At 40.8% G+C, this 19,870-nt stretch overlaps 1 protein-coding gene across 2 annotated transcripts in view; it reads right to left on the reverse strand.

Moving 5' to 3' along the window:
• The window catches only part of LOC132119725 (CSC1-like protein 2), a 34,622-nt gene extending 16,564 nt beyond the window's left edge, over positions 1-18,058 (reverse strand). The window contains exons 1-8 of one of the 2 annotated variants that reach the window (XM_059529922.1): positions 17,851-18,058; positions 16,270-16,349; positions 13,120-13,158; positions 3,737-3,827; positions 2,829-2,866; positions 1,790-1,932; positions 362-413; positions 137-245 (exon numbers count right to left, since the gene is read on the reverse strand). In XM_059529922.1, the coding sequence (XP_059385905.1) occupies positions 137-245; positions 362-413; positions 1,790-1,932; positions 2,829-2,866; positions 3,737-3,827; positions 13,120-13,158; positions 16,270-16,349; positions 17,851-18,018 (720 nt within the window). In that variant the 5' untranslated portion in view covers positions 18,019-18,058. The remainder of the gene's footprint in view (positions 1-136; positions 246-361; positions 414-1,789; positions 1,933-2,828; positions 2,867-3,736; positions 3,828-13,119; positions 13,159-16,269; positions 16,350-17,850) is intronic. The other variant, XM_059529923.1, reaches the window with a different exon arrangement.
• Positions 18,059-19,870: the final 1,812 nt, after the last annotated feature.

The following is a 19,870-nucleotide window of genomic DNA, read 5'->3' on the forward strand; positions in this document are numbered from 1 at the left end:
TTATTACATCAAACTGTACGTCATTATACAGTTTTCCTTATTGCTTGCGTGCCAGCGATTATCCCTCTGCGTGCCACTGTTGGCACGCGTGCCGTAGGTTGCCAACCCCTGCTCTAAATTGATGCAGTTGATGTACCAGATCATCTTCCTTGTAGTGCATTTTGGACGTGTGGCGTCTCATGCTGTAGACGGTGAAGAGCAGGTACATGAAGGCAAAGGATGTGTGCAGCCATAACAGGTTATTCCTGAATCAGAGAGAGAAAGAGACGTGCACTTTACCAGAACACTCAAAATACATCATGACCTCTCCAATAAAAGCATAACTGGGGGGGGATTTTAATGTATGAATAAACTGCCTCACCCGGAATTCAAGTTGGCGATCGTTGTGCGTCCAAAGCTGTATGCATTGTTCTCTGAGGAAAAAAATACAAATAACTTCATTTGTGCTTTGAAAGCTTACAAATGGGTCATTCTCAGGAAACGCTGTCATTTTGTGTGCGTAATGCAGTCGCAGAATACAAAAGAATGACATTTTTCAATAAAATAAATGCATTAAAAGTGAATAAAAACAACTAAAATAATATAAATACAACTTAATAAATTATAATCAATCAAAAATAGAAAAATCTAACTGAAAAATTAAGTAAAATAAAGATTAAAATAAAATAAATACAATAAATGATAATTATAATAAAAAATTATAATATATCAATATTATTAATATCAAATAATATAACATTTAAAATGATGAAGATACAGAAATCTGGACTAAAGTCAACAGAATCAAAAAGATTTGGATACATGATTTCTTAACAAACAGAAAAAATAAAGAGAAAAATAATAATATCCAAAACAATACGTAAAAAATGCTTATTAGATGAAGCAAATAAGAATATAGTAATACTACTAAATACTAAAATAATACAAATTCATAAATAATGCTAAATAAACTAAATAAAAAAAACTACACAATCCAAAAAAAATGAAAAAGATTAAAAAACACATTATTAAATTACTTTAAACTGAAAAAAGAAAATGTAAAACCAATTAAAGATATTACTGAAAACTACAGTAGTATATCAATGTTAGTTAAGTAACAACGGTCTATAGAGATAAATAATTTAAAATTAATAGTCAAATAACATGCTTACTGAAAATTTATAAAACCATAATGTAAAATTGGAATAAATAATAACAAAATAAAAAACTTATAAAAAAAATGTATAAAATCATAATATGTACAACAGATATACATTTTAAAATATCATTAAGAATAAAATGCTTACTAAAAGTTAAAATCGTAACGAGTTGGAAAATTACGCTTAAGTTAATATAATTTTAAAACTGTAAAATTTAAATAATTTTTTAATAATATAAAAAACTGCACAATTAATAAATCCATAAAAATGGGCAATTAAGGAAATTAATTTTAAAATAATTAAAAAAAAAACGCTATACAAATTAATAATATAATAAAATATACAATTAAAATAAATACATTCATAATCATAATAATACTACTAAAATGCCTGTTAGAAATGTATAAAAAGTACAACTAAAATAATTTTAAAATCTACATACAAAAAAGCTTTTTAAATGAATAAAACTACAGTTATTCTGACGTTTACTTGATAAAAATCTGTGAAGATTTGACACGTGAAGCTCCAGCTGAACACTTACACTGAAAGAGCTTTGACTGGATCAAAACAACTCTAAACTAACAATCAGATGAAATACCAGCCCCTACAATCACACAGCTGACCTCTGACCTCCACAGTCTAGGACTCACCCAGCAGGTTGCCTGAGAAGTTGACCGGCAGAACGATGCCCACCGACAGAACGCCCACCACAACCAGCAGACCGATGATGTGCCGCTGGAACGACAGGTAATGAACGGCATCTTCACCACACTTCTCCCGGATCTCCTCGTCCCTGTGGGAAACCAGACTCACGTTACTCACCCTTATCCTTCATGACATAGAGAGACAATGCTTGATTACAGAGTATGGAGAACAGATTATCAAATATAAAGGATGGAGTATGGGGTATTATATACAGTATAGAACAGATATGTAATGCAGCAAGGTTTCCCAAACTGGGATTTGTGAGGGAACTGCAGGAGGTTTGTGAGAAAAAAAAACTAATTATTAAAATCATGAAAACGTAAAAATAAAATAATAAATAATAGTCAAAATAAATTAATTACAGCAAAATAAAACTTACTATAAATTTATAAAAACCATTAGATGTACAACAAAAATAAATCAAGAATAATAACAACTGATAAATATAATTGAAATAAGATGCTTCATAAAAATAAAAAAATCATAAAATTGTACAATGAAAATAGATAAATAATTTTTTTAATAAAACTCTACAAAATTATTAAAACCGTAAAAATATGCAATTAAGAAAAATCTATAATAAAAAATACTTATTAAAAATTGTAGAAAATCATAAAAAGTACAATTAAATATTATATATATATATATATATATATATATTTTTTTTTTTTTTATAAAAAACACTTTCTAAAAATTTATTAAAACTTAAAAATGCACAATTCGAATAAAAATAATAAAAATAAAACGTTTGTGGAATATAAAAGATGAAATATTCAGTTTACCTTTGTGTCACGTGACCGATATTAGAGAACAGTGAAGATGCAAATGTGTTTAAATATTAACTTAAAATCAGGGGTACCTTAGGTCTAAGGGGCTCAGCTGAAAAAAAAAAATAGTTTGGGGAACAAGCAGTAGCACTGTGTGTTCTGCTGTGCTGTGCTATTGATATTAAAAACCTCAGGTTAGAGCCAAAGAGACACTTACTTTATTCTGAATATGGCCGTCAACCAGGAACAGAAGCCCTGCAATGAAAGCACATCAAACAATGAATGTGTGATGAACACACACACACACACACACACACACACACACACACACACACACACACAGTCCTCGGTCTCTCTCTCTCTCTCTCACACACACAAACAAATAAACAGACTATCACTGCATTTATGAGTTCTTATGGCTTCAACACGTCAGCCAGGCCTATAAAAGGCTCTCGGTGAGAGTATGTGAGGATGTCGGCTGATTTCTCTGGCAGGATTAGAGGTGAACGCAGGTGAACAAAAACAGGAGATGCTGAAGTCCTGCACTGATCCACTGATCTCTTAAGAGGCCGGAAAACAGGTTAAAGATGGCATCCCAAGGGGCTGAGTTTGGTATGTGGTGTCACCTTTTAAATTTTCCTGTGGAAATCCCATCCTACGCTGTTTTTATATATATATATGGTCTGTTGATGAGGCTAAATCACACATTTCTCTATAAATTAGTGGTCGACTAACATATTGCCAAGGCGGATATAGCGATCAATATTTTACAACAAAAAAATCTATATTGGTCAACCACTGCTCTTAATCACTTTAAGGGATCCTGAGGTTTCAATTTGAGGGAGTTTATTTGGGGGTTCTGTTGAGTCAAATTCTCTTCTGAGGGCTTCTGGGGACTGCTGATTCATCATGACAGTGATTTAAAGCAAAATCTGTATTTCTCTCTGTAAAGGCCATGGTTCTTTCCAAATGTACATAACACTGATGTAAGGTTAGTGTTGCATGTAAGATTGAATAGACTACACAGGGAGCTAGAAGGACTGGGATACAACGAATAAAGACATTGAGTCTGATCCAAAGTCATTACTTTTCATAAAAAGTAACTTTCCCCAACAGGTGTCTTACATTATCTCGTTGTTCGAAGTCCACCGAGCTGGAGACGGAGGTGAGACGTTCATAACGGTCTGGTGTTTCAGAATGAAGAGCTGAAGCCACACTGTACACAAACAAGATGCAGAAAGCAGTGAGAGAGAAACACTGGTTCAGGTCTTCTGAAGTCTTAAAGTGGATGTTTCAGGTTATTCTGAAGGCCTGGAATAAGTCAAGTGGAGCCAGACTCTGTAGGTCAGTCTCATCTTGGGGTAGATGGCATATTAAGTATTTAGGTGCTAGAGAAACAGAGAATACATCTGTAATGCACATTTCCCTCCATACCCTGAAAGATATTAATCCTAAAATCAGATGAAGCCACATCTAATCCCAAAACACACTGCAGAGCAAACACAGATCGAAGCCATCCTAACAGAAAGACACTTCCAGCCTCCTTTGACTCAGTTTTGAATGTTTAAAAGCTACTGTCATCTTAAACTTTTCAGCATCCAAAGTCATTTGTTAATGTGCTTCAAAATAAAAAAATTTAAAAAAGTCTGGTAGAATTAGGCTCGTATACAAACAAATAAATAAATAAATTGATTAATTAATTAATTTATACTAAATATTATTTTATAATATTTAGAATAACATTTAGCACCCAAAGTCATTTATTTACGCCTTCTAAAGCATCGCTCACTAGCTTTGATAAATGTTTCATATCGAGCTGTTTCTAAGAACTGTACTTGTTGAGGACATGATCTCTGACGTTACTAGTTCCTAGTTTAAAACGAGCAGGTTTGAAGACCGGTTGGAAACCTTTCCAGAATGGCACTGACACAGTTGGAAAAAGGATGCAGTCACATGATTTTTTTCACTGTGGTTTCTCTGCTGCGGGTCAGGATGACTGACAGACTCATTAGACTAACAGAAGAAGGATCTGTGAGGTCCTCTCTGAAACACCTGCACTGCTGCGTCTCAAACGCAGTGATAAGAACAGAGGTTCACGGGTAACCAGGCTAAAACGAACATTTAGCAAATAAGTAAAAATAAATCTGTATTACAGTTTTTTTCTATTGCTAAATGACAGTGAGCACAACTGGAGTCACATGTGCAAAACTCTAACTACAGTCTGCACAGCAGCAGTTCATGTGACCAAACTCTAGTTCGTTTTTCATTGCTTAAATACAGTTTTCAAAACTCTACACACTTATCCCACGACTTTAACCACAACCTGCACAACACTGTGGATTTACAGCACTTTGTTCAAATGCTAACACACTGCTGTCAAAACTGTGAAGCACACATTCAAAACAGAATAGATTTCAAACACTGCTGATTGCAATTTCAGGATTAGCCATGAAAATTATTTGTTCGAATTACAGTATGTACTTTTAGTTTCTACATTTTTTTTCTCATTACTGTAATTCTGTAAATTACTGCAGACTATTGAAGCAAACTGCTAATTTTCATTTACCTTAAAGAATTGTTATGTTCTAAAAATGTGAATAAATCACTGAAGTCACTGAAATTGTTCATACTGTAAAGATGAACAGTTTGTATTTTCTGTATTGGTGTTTGATGCTAGTGTTTCTCCTCTCGGTGTGTTCTGAGTGACGGTGTGTGTTATCTCAGCGAGGGTTGTGTGTGGTGTTTCTCCTCTCTGTGTGTTCTGAGTGACGGTGTGTGTTATCTCAGCGAGGGTTGTGTGTGGTGTTTCTCCTCTCGGTGTGTTCTGAGTGACGGTGTGTGTTATCTCAGCGAGGGTTGTGTGTGGTGTTTCTCCTCTCTGTGTGTTCTGAGTGACGGTGTGTGTTATCTCAGCGAGGGTCGTGTGTAGTGTGTCTCCTCTCTGTGTGTTCTGAGTGACGGTGTGTGTTATCTCAGCGAGGGTTGTGTGTAGTGTGTCTCCTCTCTGTGTGTTCTGAGTGACGGTGTGTGTTATCTCAGCGAGGGTCGTGTGTGGTGTTTCTCCTCTCGGTGTGTTCTGAGTGACGGTGTGTGTTATCTCAGCGAGGGTTGTGTGTAGTGTGTCTCCTCTCTGTGTGTTCTGAGTGACGGTGTGTGTTATCTCAGCGAGGGTCGTGTGTAGTGTTTCTCCTCTCGGTGTGTTCTGAGTGACGGTGTGTGTTATCTCAGCGAGGGTCGTGTGTGGTGTTTTTCCTCTCTGTGTGTTCTGAGTGACGGTGTGTGTTATCTCAGCGAGGGTCGTGTGTAGTGTTTCTCCTCTCGGTGTGTTCCGAGTGACGGTGTGTGTTATCTCAGCGAGGGTTGTGTGTGGTGTTTCTCCTCTCGGTGTGTTCTGAGTGACGGTGTGTGTTATCTCAGCGAGGGTCGTGTGTAGTGTTTCTCCTCTCGGTGTGTTCTGAGTGACGGTGTGTGTTATCTCGGCGAGGGTCGTGTGTGGTGTTTTTCCTCTCGGTGTGTTCCGAGTGACGGTGTGTGTTATCTCAGCGAGGGTTGTGTGTGGTGTTTCTCCTCTCGGTGTGTTCCGAGTGACGGTGTGTGTTATCTCAGCGAGGGTTGTGTGTGGTGTTTCTCCTCTCGGTGTGTTCCGAGTGACGGTGTGTGTTATCTCAGCGAGGGTTGTGTGTGGTGTTTTTCCCCTCGGTGTGTTCTGAGTGACGGTGTGTGTTATCTCAGCGAAGCATGGCAAGCCTCGCTGTTTTAGAGCGACACCTCTGGCTCACGCTCACGGAGATGAAAGACGCCGACAAATCCGCCTTTCTCGACTCTCATATCTCGCCTTCCGGCCTCTTTGGGCAGTCGGTTAAGGGTTTCGCTGAACGCTTCACTGAGGCTCAGAAAACGTCGCAGGCAATGAGACACTTCCTGCCGAAACGCTCTAGCTCTGCTGCGGGACGCCGTAGAAACGCGCCGCCCCCTCAGACCTCGAAGCCATCGCAGCCAGACTTACAGTCTCGCCCAGCGACCAAAACCCAGCACCGCTCTCGCTCTACGAGCCGCAAACCGCCAGAGAGACGGGGACCTCGGCCCAGGATTGTGCTGAACCCCGAGCCTCCGAAGCCCTCCTGACCTTCGGGCTGAAAAGACCGTGGTTAAGTCCCGCTGCGGCCGGACCACCACACAAGAAACCTCACATGCTTCCTCCAATCCCCTCACTAAAGGCGGTTGGAGATGTCTATACTGCAGTAAACGAGCCTGTTACAATGCACGCACGCCTGCACACAAACGCCGTTTTCACGGCGACCTCAATAAAGCACAAAAAGAGCTTTTTCTATGTAGGCAGTGTGCCCACTACACAGTACGCACCCCTACATGTATACACACTCCCCCAAGTGTCACAAAGACTCACTCGGGTCTCCTTTCATGCCCACCTTCCCGCTCGCGCTGGAGGTGCTCTAAATGTAGCGCGCGTGCCCACTTCTCAGTGCGCAACCCTACAAATAAGCGCTGTCACCACAGTGTCACAAGCACAGCATACTCGAGCTACTGGTCCCCTCATAACAGGCGGCCAGTGCCCGAAGCACATTCAACCCATAGCCGCACGAGCCGCTGCATGGCAGGCCATCCCCGGCATATCAGATTGGGTTTTGAATATAATAAAACGAGGTTACTCGCTCCAGTTCGCTCGCAGACCGCCGCGCTTTCGCGCCGTGGTCAAAACGAAAGTGAAAAGCGAAATGACACACGTCCTTCGCGCCGAACTGATAAACCTTCTTGCAAAAGGGGCGATAGAAACTGTCCCCCCTGCGCAGCGCGAGTCAGGCTTTTACAGCCGCTACTTCCTCGTACCAAAAAAGGATGGCGGTCTCAGACCCATCCTAGATCTCAGACGTTTGAACAAAGCGCTTATGACGCGATCGTTCAAAATGTTAACTACCAAACAAATACTCGCGCAAATTCGCCCGAGGGATTGGTTTTTCTCAGTGGATCTGAAAGACGCTTACTTTCACATTCAAATAGCACCCCATCACAGGCCATTCTTGAGATTCGCCTTCGAGGGGCAGACTTATCAATACATGGTTCTTCCATTCGGCCTCTCCGTAGCGCCCCGTACGTTTACGCGGTGCATGGATGCCGCTCTCGCACCCCTGAGAATGCGGGGAATGCGAGTATTGAACTACCTCGACGACTGGCTAGTTTTAGCCCATTCCGAGGAACTACTGACGACACACAGATCCTGGATCCTCAGCCATTTAGAATGCCTGGGTCTCACGATCAACACTGTCAAGAGCGCTCTGTCTCCCAGCCAGAGGATTTCCTTTTTGGGGATAGACATAGACTCTGTGACATGTACAGCGCGTCTGATGTCACAGCGCGCTCTCACTATTCAGCATTTAGCCGTGTCGTTCAAAGCCGGGTCTCTTTACCCGCTCAAACGATTTCAGGAAATGCTAGGTCTGATGGCATCAGCCTCTGCGGTTCTCAAACTGGGCCTGCTGCGCATGCGCCCACTACAGCGCTGGCTGAGAGACCGTGTTCCAGCGCGCGCCTGGATTTCCGGCCGCGCGCGCATCAGGGTGACCCACGGCTGCATCGCAGCTCTGGCCCCTTGGAAAATAGCCAACTGGTATCAGTTAGGCGTAAGCACGGGCGCTGTCTCGAAATGGAAAGTAGTCTCGACAGATGCATCCAACCTCGGTTGGGGCGCCCTGTACGAGGGCAGGTCTGCCTCCGGCCTCTGGTCGAGCCCGGAGCGACTGTTACACATAAACTGTCTGGAGATGATAGCGGTCGAACTATCCCTGAAAGCTTTCCTCCCATTTTTAAAGGGCCATCACGTTCTGGTCAGATCAGACAGCATGTCAGTGGTGGCCTACATAAATCGCCAGGGTGGTGTCAGGTCAGAAACCTTGCACACCCTGACCGAGCGTCTTCTGACATGGGCACATTGCAATCTGCGCTCGCTAAAGGCAGCGCATGTACCTGGCATCCTGAACCGGGGCCCGGACATGCTTTCCAGGGCGAATGTTCCCCCTGGGGAGTGGTCTCTTCACCCACAGACGGTTCAGTTGATGTGGAGCATCTTCGGCAGGGCAGAGGTCGACCTCTTCGCCTCAGAAGACAACGCTCATTGCCCAATATATTTTTCAAAGAGCAGGGACGCGCTGGCCCTCGATTGGCCCAGACGCCCGCTTTATGCCTTCCCACCGGTCGCGATGCTGCCGCAGGTCATCGATCGGGTCAGGAAGAGCAGATGTGCTATGCTGCTAGTAGCCCCACTCTGGACGACCCAACCTTGGTTCTCCGAGCTGATGCAGCTGTCCAGTACAGCCCCATGGCCAATACCGCTGCGGAAAGAACCCTCCCCGACCCCCTTCAATCCCTTCCTGGGACCTGTCCACGGTCCTAGAGGCCTTAAAGGGCCCCCCTTTTGAACCGCTTCAGTCTGTCGATATGAAGCTTCTTTCGTTCAAAACCGCTTTTCTACTGGCTCTGGCCTCAGTCAAGCGAGTGGGGGATTAACATGCGCTATCTGTAAGCGCTGACTGTCTCGAGTTTGGGCCTAATGACTCCAGAGTCATTCTCAGACCAAGACACGGCTATGTCCCCAAGGTGCTGTCAACACCGTTCAGAGCGCAGGTCATCTCGCTGTCAGCCCTTTCCTCGCAAAGCGACGAAAGCAACGCGAGCTTCATCTGCCCCGTCAGGGCTCTTAAAACCTATATTGCGCGCTCCGCCTTATTCAGGAGGTCGGACCAGCTCTTCATATGCTTTGGTGGGCGCACCCGAGGTCTCGCCACCACGAAGCAAAGCCTATCGCGATGGATAGTAGACACTATCTCGCTGGCTTACAACTCTAAGGGCCTTCACTGCCCGTTCGGCATCAGAGCCCATTCCACCCGAGGTATGGCCTCGTCATGGGCGTGGTCCTGCGGGATACCACTGGATGATATCTGTGCGACGGCAGGCTGGGCCTCTCCGTCCACATTTATTAGATTCTATAATCTGCAAGTCCCTGCCCTGCAGGCCAGGGTACTTTCTATATAGACGTGCTAAGCCTTATCACGTCCCCCTTTTTTCGTTCCCTATATAAAGCTCACTAAGGTTGGCTGTTGGGACTGGGATTTCTCCTGCTATAAAGCCCCGAGCTCTCGCCTTGGGCTGTGACAGGTCGAAGTTCCCGAGCACGCACGGCGTTTTACATTGTGTTCCCATAGCGTAAGCTAGCTTACGCAGTACGAGAGTACTCTCGAAAGGGAACGTACTCGGTTACTAACGTAACCTCGGTTCCCTGAGATGAGGGAACGAGTACTGCGTAACCTGCCGTGCTATGTGCTCGGACCGGGTGATCGCTTCAGTCGATTTAAAACCTGATCCCTATGGTGAAGCGGTGGCTTATATAGTTCCAGCCACGCCTATTTTGGCGCGCTCTGACGTCCAATGGGCGCGAAGGGCCCCCATTGGTTCGTTACTCTCCGCCGCCTCACCATAGGTTGCTGCAGTTGCCGCAGCACAGCCAATAAGCGCGCGAGCCGCTTCGCTTGGGTCTGCTGTGCTGCAGCACTGCGTTTTACATTATTTAAAAATTAAGGATAATTTTTGGCTTCATATTCTCGAGAAAAGGGGACCTTTTCCCATAGCGTAAGCTAGCTTACGCAGTACTCGTTCCCTCATCTCAGGGAACCGAGGTTACGTTAGTAACCGAGTACGTTTCTCCTCTCGGTGTGTTCTGAGTGACGGTGTGTGTTATCTCAGCGAGGGTTGTGTGTGGTGTTTTTCCTCTCGGTGTGTTCTGAGTGACGGTGTGTGTTATCTCAGCGAGGGTTTTGTGTGGTGTTTCTCCACTCGGTGTGTTCTGAGTGACGGTGTGTGTTATCTCAGCGAGGGTTGTGTGTGGTGTTTCTCCTCTCGGTGTGTTCCTAGTGACGGTGTGTGTTATCTCAGCGAGGGTTGTGTGTGGTGTTTCTCCTCTCGGTGTGTTCCGAGTGACGATGTGTGTTATCTCAGCGAGGGTTGTGTGTAGTGTTTCTCCTCTCGGTGTGTTCTGAGTGACGGTGTGTGTTATCTCAGTGAGGGTCTCGTGTGGTGTTTCTCCTCTCGGTGTGTTCTGAGTGACGGTGTGTGTTATCTCAGAGAGGGTTGTGTGTGGTGTTTCTCCTCTAGGTGTGTTCTGAGTGATGGTGTGTGTTATCTCAGCGAGGGTTGTGTGTGGTGTTTCTCCTCTCGGTGTGTTCCGAGTTACGGTGTGTGTTGTCTCAGCGAGGGTTGTGTGTGGTGTTTCTCCTCTCGGTGTGTTCTGAGTGACGGTGTGTGTTATCTCATCGAGGGTTGTGTGTAGTGTTTCTCCTCTCGGGGGGTTCTGAGTGACGGTGTGTGTTATCTCAGCGAGGGTCGTGTGTGGTGTTTCTCCTCTCTGTGTGTTCTGAGTGACGGTGTGTGTTATCTCAGCGAGGGTTGTGTGTAGTGTTTCCTCTCGGTGTGTTCCGAGTGACGGTGTGTGTTATCTCCGCGAGGGTTGTGTGTAGTGTTTCTCCTCTCGGGGGGTTCTGAGTGACGGTGTGTGTTATCTCAGCGAGGGTCGTGTGTGGTGTTTCTCCTCTCTGTGTGTTCTGAGTGACGGTGTGTGTTATCTCAGCGAGGGTTGTGTGTAGTGTTTCTCCTCTCGGTGTGTTCCGAGTGACGGTGTGTGTTATCTCAGCGAGGGTTGTGTGTAGTGTTTCCTCTCGGTGTGTTCCGAGTGACGGTGTGTGTTATCTCAGCGAGGGTTGTGTGTAGTGTTTCTCCTCTCGGTGTGTTCCGAGTGACGGTGTGTGTTATCTCAGCGAGGGTTGTGTGTAGTGTTTCTCCTCTCGGTGTGTTCTGAGTGACGGTGCGCGTTATCTCAGTGAGGGTTGTGTGTGGTGTTTTTCCCCTCGGTGTGTTCTGAATGACTGTGTGTGTTCTCTCAGCGAGGGTTGTGTGTGGTGTTTTTCCTCTCGGTGTGTTCTGAATGACGGTGTGTGTTCTCTCAGCGAGGGTTGTGTGTAGTGTTTCTCCTCTCTGGTGATGTGAACTGTTTAGCTCAGGTGACTGTTGCTAGTGCAGACTGTAGTTAGAGTTTTGCACATGTAGCTCCAGATGTGCTCACTGTCGTTTAGCAATAGAAAAAACTGTAAGCATTTTCTGACCTCAGCACTGTTTTCATTACACACTGAACTGAATCCAAGCTCTATTTCTACACTTGTTTTCATTGGTCAATACATCACCTGTCAATCAAATCATTAAAGTCAGCAGTGCTTGTATGGCAAAAAAAAAAAAAAATTATTCTGCTGATGCTATGAATGGCCATGAACTCTGCTGAGTTATGCTGTATTTATTTATTTTGTCCTTCCTGGGCAGCAAAGAATAAAATAAAATAAAATAAAGAACATTTGAATCTCTCATTATATTTAAAAGATAAAATGTGAAAGTAGAAAAAAATAATATATTTGTATATATATATATATATATATGTATGCATGTGTATATATATATATATATATATATATATATATAAATAAATAAATTCACTTTCACTTAATATTAAGTTAACTACGGTAATCTGTTTTAAGGAAATTCTGTACAATTAGGCTCTCAAACAATTTTGCTTTGAACAGCAAATAATTATATATGAAAAATGTTATATCACTCAGTGCATAATATTGTATTATATAATATTTATTGTGCATTTACTATTTAATATATAAATTCTTATATGCACACTGAGAAATATATAATGATAAAATAATAAAATAGCAAACTTGATAGCATGATAACTCGTTTGCTGGTTGACTAGAAGTGACCCGTCCCTACTTTGGAACATCATGAAGATGAATAAAATTATAACAGAACTTTCATTTTGTTTGGTGAAACATTCTTTTAAATCCATTTGAAATCGACTAATTTGTTGTTTCGGACCATTAGGGCAACACTGGGAGAACAAGGACATGCTCATCTACGGCTAAAACGACCTCAATAGCTCTGTTGAGGAAATCATATCCATCTACGATCACCAAATCGCTCTACATGAGAAGATACACATTCACAGGGCAGGACGACTCACAATACTGAGGGGTCTTGTTAGGATCCACTTTTGGGGTCACAACAGGTCAGAGAGACACGCTAAAGCTCTTTTACCTGCGTACAGGCTCATAGTTACTGCGTTCCTTCCTCTTACTGTAGTCAAGTAACAAACGTCACAAAGAGAGACACGAAGGGCAGGCAGTTATTGACACTCGTGTGTTAGAGGCCATTCCCAAAGCTAAATTTACATGTGTGAGTAAATCATCTCACACACACACACGAGGAAAATTTATATGTGGTGAGCAGAGCAAGAAAACACTATGGACAACAATCTCTCACACATCCCTCTAAAGTGACATCCCCACAGTTACAAACCATTACACACACACACACAAGTTTATCAGAAGAAGTGAGCGGTTAGTTTTTCAGCGAGCAGAATAAAGTAAAGGAGGAACAATAACAGAACATACTACTCCCGCTCCTCCAGACCGCTGAATCTTCTCTTCTGTCTTGGGAAGGAAAGAAAAAAACAAGAGGAAGGAAAAAATAAGCTTGAATACATTCAGATCAACACATTTCTGAAGACTGCAGCTGTCAGAGCTTCAGCTGTGGAGAGATACACGATATATCTGTGAACATATCAGTACCTCCCAATATACTTTAAAGATGACGTGCAATTAAAATACTTTATTGTAAAGAAATAAAACGACAATATAAAAATGACAACAAAATATAAAATAAAAAATAAAATGTAAGAAATTTAAAAAAAGTTAAATAAAAAGTAAAAAAATAAAACAAATATATAAAAAAATTCAAAAATAAATTTTTTAAAAAGATATAAAAATATAAAATACAATAAAAATATCAATTTAAAATATCAATTATCAAATATACCGTATTTTCCGGACTATAAGTCGCACTTTTTTTCATAGTTTGGCTGGTCCTGCGACTTATAGTCAGGTGCGACTTATTTATCAAAATTAATTTGACATGAACCAAGAGAAAACATTACCGTCTACAGCCGCGAGAGGGTGCTCTATGCTGCTCAGTGCTCCTGTAGTCTACACTGAGCAGCATAGAGCGCCCTCTCGCGGCTGGAGACGGTAATGTTTTCTCTTGGTTCTTGGTTCTAAATAAATGCGACTTATAGTCCAGTGCGACTTATATGTTTTTTTCCTCATCATGACGTATTTTTGGACTGATGCGACTTATACTCAGGTGCGACTTATAGTCCGAAAAATACGGGTAATAGAAAAAAATAAAATATCCAATGACAATATAAAATTAACACTAAATAAAATAAAATTATAAATAAAGATGAAAAAAGAATAACAAAATATTATAATATAAAAATGCAAAAATATTTTTAATAAAATTTAGTGCAGTACAGTCCAATTCCAAAATATAGTAATGAATCTTATCCTATCCAATCCTAGTGTGCACAGCAGAAAGCTGCTATGCAGATGCTCCACATTTCTGTGATGTTTAAATGAGTCTAGGATATTCATTTACAGCCAAAAGCTGTCTAAAGCGGCTCAATAACACCACATTACAGCTGTGCTTTCACCTTCAGTAAGTGTTTAGCATGTAAATCTATTCACTTTGAACCGTACAGACTGCAGTCTCGTGTTCAATGTACAGTCCAAGTGGGAAACACGGAATCAAGATTTGATGGGTCTTTCCTCTGGAGTGTGTCGCTGTTATTATAGACTGACACTGTGCAGTCAGCAGCACGCAGCGGTCCAGAAACACTATCTCCCAACCACATCAACATACAAAAGTCAAAGGCATTTTTACATGGGATTTGGTGATGAGAGACTGATTTAGAGGACGGACGAATGTACACAGTGAAAGAAAGTGAGTGTGAGTACACCCTAAGGAGGGAGCAAGTACAGCAAATTGCCCTATTAAACCATAAGAATCCAGTTGGAAGCTCATCAGAACTCTATTTCCTGTGTCTACTCTACTACAGGAAGAAGTAAACACAATCATGGGAACACACTTTTAACAAGAAATCACTAACAAATGCAAGGGAGTCCCAGTGTAGTTTCTGGATAGTGAACACCAGATTAAACTGCAGCTCTTAAAAGCTCAGTCTTTAAAATAAAATGAAAAAATACATATGTGGCACTTATATAACCAAGTCAAAAAAAGAATATGCCAGTGGCTCTGTCTATTTCCAGCAACATTAATTACCAGCAAATAATACATGACGATTCAATGGAAAATTATATGTGGGCTCCATTCCACTCCAGCGAGGGAAGAAGAAAAAAAACACTAAACAAAGAAAAGCAAGAGGAGGATGAGCAGAGTGAAAATAGAAACACAGTGGAGATGTGCACTGACAGCAGAAGAAACACAGCATGTTTGCTCAGCAATAATGAAATCTGTTTTATGAAGCAGATGGCTTGTGTGAGTGGTTTTTAATCCACTTCCCTCCCTGCCAAAGAAATGTCAGCGGATCATGAAGGGTTTTGGGTATGTTTAGTTGCACCTGCATATTCAAGCTGTGAGACTGGGCGAAAAGCATGTGGGGTGTACATATGGAAGATGATCATCTCTGTGAAGCAGAAACTGATTTAAAAGGGTCCAATACTACTAGCATCATCAAGAGACACTCCTGAAAAAACATCATTTAGAGGAATGTGATTCATTTATTCATTCAGCACACACAAGCCAATGAACCGTTTGGTCATGTCCTGTTTCTACTAAAGGACGTAACTTCTGAAAGCAATGCTCAAACTTAATGAAACTTGGTACGTATAAATATCAGAGCAATTTGACAACACGCTCCAATTTTCATCCAAATCCCCCCATAGGGGGCGCTAAAACTAGGAAATACTTATGAATCGGCAATTTTGATCAAGAAAGTTCAGCTCCTATACAACACTTGTTCTTTTCTACCAAACTGTGATAATTTTCCACATTTTGCTATTTATTTACCTTAAGATTAGCTAATTTAGGCTATAATTTGTGTTTTTAATTGAGCTGTGTATGTTTTTAATTGACATTAATGGAAAGAGCAATGGGCTCATCGCTGAAAACCAAGGAGTTTACTTTTTTGTACGACTACAGAATCTAAAAAAAACAGACCTAAATTTCATCCCATGAGACACAGAAAGACTATTTCATCAATAACCAGAGGTGCTGATCTTTCTGTGGACTCAAATGTGCTCTAAAGACCTGTGGCGAGCACAAAGTGATGGTGAATCTCAGTGATTCTACTCAAACACCAGGTTTGCGGCCATTACTGGATACTTCTGGCCACCATAGGTGGTACTCTACGAAATAACTTTATTGATTGGATGAGATGATGTCCATTAATGCTGGTCATTTAAGGTCACAGTGTGAAACAGGGATTCAGGGATTTTCTCCAAATCTGCTTAACCCTGTCATTTTTCAGGCTGTGCACATGGGACTCAAATAACGCCAGGATGAAATGCACTCTTTTTCACCCCAATTTTCTTTTGCTTGACCTATTCCCAAATAAAACACCATACATACATACATTTTCTACAAAGAATATAAAAAATTGAAGTATACTCCAATGAGAAATTATTCAATTTGACATCTAAGTGACACCCATCCATCAGGCAGGTTTGACAGCGACATGTCCTTACCTCTCAGCATCGGTCACCAGAGCCAGACGGCCGTAATCCCATGCCACTTTCCGCAAGATGGAGAAGACAAAAAGAAGAGCCTGAGGTGGAGATGCAGAGACAATCAGCCATGTGATAACATTTTACATTCATGCATTTAGCAGACGCTTTTATCCAAAGCAACTTACAGGGCATTCAGGCTATATATTTTTATTTTTATTTTATTTTTTACCAGTATGTGTGTTCCCTGGGAAAAAGAGAAGTCAAACTAATACATACAATCAGTTTAAAGAAATATGTCCAAGGCCAAATGTTTACAAGCTGTAAATAACACTCATTACTGTGACGTGAAATTGTCTATCCAGTAAAAACAAATAAAAATAAAAGAATTAAAAAAAAATAACCTTAGTGCTTAGGTGCCTACACTTCTGAAAGATGACCATTTACCGGATTTTGATTCTTTAATTCATTCAGCAAATACAACTGATCCTGAACTGAAACACTGACACTTTGTTTCATACCAAAAGTAACCTGCTCTATCTTGTCTGTCGGCGTGTTGTCAGTGTCCTCTTTGGTCAGCGATGCATTTGTCACTGCTTGATAACATGATGTGTGGCGTGAGAGCGCTATGGCTTATTGGAAGTAGCAACAGAAACTAAGGGTGGGGGGCGGGTCTTTGCAAAGTGTCAATTAAATGTTTAGCCATGGCCTACTTCTACTAATGGATGTATCTTCTAAACAAAATGATCAAACTTAATGACGTTCGGTAGATATGAACATCAGGACAATTTGAGAGCACATTCCATTTTGCATCGAACTCTGTCCATAGGGGGATGCTATAACTAGGAAATCCAGATAAATCTGCAGTTTTGTTCAAGGATGCTTAGCACCTGAACAATAATTCTGTTCTACCCAACTGTGGTCATTTTTTCCAGTTTTGACATCTATTTAGACCCAGATAATGACAACAGTCAACAGACTGAAGAAAAGAAAAATGCAATTTGCATTTTGCAGAGTATAAACCAAGGCTTGATTTTTCTGCTGACACGTTTTGGAGCTTTTAGGACTGTTTATATTGACCTGAGCATAGATGAAGAACTCGTTTGCAGTTTACACTGAAGTGTAGTCCACAGTGGAAGCCAACAGCGAAAGATGTAGGTCAAGAGGGCAGTCAAAGTGTAGAGTTAGACAAGCTGACAAGAGTTAGTAGATTAAACAACTGCTGTTACATGCTGTTAGAAATGTGGGTCAATCCATTGATGCCAAGGTCAACATTCTGAATATCTGTTCCATTAGTAAAGCAAAGCACTTCAAGACATAATCAAATCTAAAGGAAGATCTGTCTAAATGATAAAACAAATATGGCATGATCAATAAAATGACTAAATTGACTGCATAGGAAAAGGCTGAGTTTGTCATCTCTTCTCCAAATCATCATGAAATGTCAATTCTCACCACTAGATGTACAACATAGATGTTCATTTTAATAAGAATTTTGCCGTGTAAAGGTGTTTTACAGCTAATATCAAACTATTCTTGTCTTCTTCTACAGGCAGAGATCAAAGACATCAAGGTGCACAGTTTTCCGTACAGGACACTTACCAGGAAGCACATGAAGTCCAGTGCAAGGACAGTGGGAACCCCTCCGAAGGGCAGCCCCTGCAGCACAGTACTGCGGATCCGGGCCGAGTAGCAGTAGTCTTTGGAAGCATTGCTGTAACAGTTGGCCTGATTCATACAGGTCGGGTTCCCAAAACTCCACATCATCATGACCAGATGTTTCACCTCAATCACTGCAACATCCTGATCAAGGACCGGAGGAAAAGACAAAATGGACAAGATCAATTTGTACTCATAATTACACAAAAAGCAACTAATGCAGAGAAAAATTAAAAGTATTTTAATATTATCGGTTGACCGATACACTGCCATATATCGGCCGATATTTGACATTTTAAATGATCGTTATCGACTGATAAGTGTCAGAAGCAGCTTTGAATTTGACAGTGCTAATTACATGAGCACCTGAGTAATGATGCGAGCATAACCTTTAAATCAGACTAGGGCTGAAACGATTCCTCGAGTAACTCGAGTAAATCCATTACAAAAAATGATCGAGGCAAATTCCTCTGCCTCGAAGCCTCTTTTAATTTATTTGTCCATTATGTCCATTGCAAGATACAGCTGGCATACCACAACTAGGGCCCTATGATTTCAGCGATGCAGAAAACGTGGAGGGAATCGCGGAATCCAGTCATAAAAACTGAATTTACAGTTTATCGCGGAATAGCACGGAATTTGCAAAATTTGGAATGAATTAATCAAAAATAGGTCATTGCACTTACATCAAATCACGATATGGACTAATATCTGTAAATATTGAGCTGGAACAGTCTGTTTAAATATGAATCCTGCATGTTCTGCGTGTCTGTGTTAATGAATGGCGCAGAAGCGCGTCTCTGTTTATTAACACACAATGAAGCGCGCGTGACGCTCCGGTGATTTCAGCGTCTGCTATCTCTCTAAATAAGGACGTGAACACATGAACAACATCTCCAGAACTGCTCTGACAGTCACTTCATGAGCATCTGACCGTTTGATTTGACACATCACATACACAGAACTGTAAAGGTACGTCAACCCATTAAAATAAAAGTCCGGTTAAAGACTATTGTTCAGCAGGATGTACATAGCCTACCACTGAAAAAAAAAAAAAAAAAAAATTTCAAAACATTTTTTTTCAGCTTTAATCACACAACATTTCTTCCATGTTTTATTTTTAATAGTAAATCCCCTTTGTTTACCAAAAAGTTAAGTTAATTTTCAATAATTAAAAGATAAATTAAATGAATGTTTTATGTGTTTAATGTTTATCTCAGAAAATGCTTTATTTAAAACCCCAATTGAATGGCACTTAAATGCACTTAATTCATCTGTCAGCTTTATTGTGATTGTTCACAGTACAAGTACTGACAGAGAAACAATAGGTAGTAATTAAATGTTTATTTTTGATGTATGCATTGCATTCTATGCATTTAAAAAATAAAAATCTTTTTTTTTTTTTCAAAAAAAGGAAACTTTGCTGTTCATTTTAAGAGACCCAGGAGTCTTATTTTCTCTTGTATAATTAATATTGCACTTTAATTAAGCAAAAACACATTTTATCCGATTACTCGATTAATCGATGGAGTTTTTGGTAGAATACTCGATGACTAAAATATTCGATAGCTACAGCCCTAAATCAGAGTATGTAAAAGTTTTCATGTTTTAACTATTTCTTTGTGAAATTAACACAAAGAATAATTATTTTTCAGAACCAAGTTTTTTTTTTTTTAACTGGTATCGGCAGATAAGTGTCAGAAACAGCTTTCATTTAGACAGCAACTAAATGATTTACAGATTTATTTTAATTTTAAGTTCAGATTATTATTTTTTATATATATATATATTGATTCACTGATCATTGATCACTGATGATTTAAAGATTAATAAATACGTCAAATAAATTTTTATTTCATTGCATTGCAATTGTTATGCAGACATATGAAATCAAAACTTTTATTCAAATTCTGAATGCCTATGTAGGCTAGAAAGCGAGCAAAAAGTGCTTCCATATTATCAT

The sequence above is a fragment of the Carassius carassius genome, chromosome 38 (genome assembly GCF_963082965.1).
Source record: "Carassius carassius chromosome 38, fCarCar2.1, whole genome shotgun sequence".
Classification (NCBI taxonomy): Eukaryota; Metazoa; Chordata; class Actinopteri; order Cypriniformes; family Cyprinidae; genus Carassius; species Carassius carassius.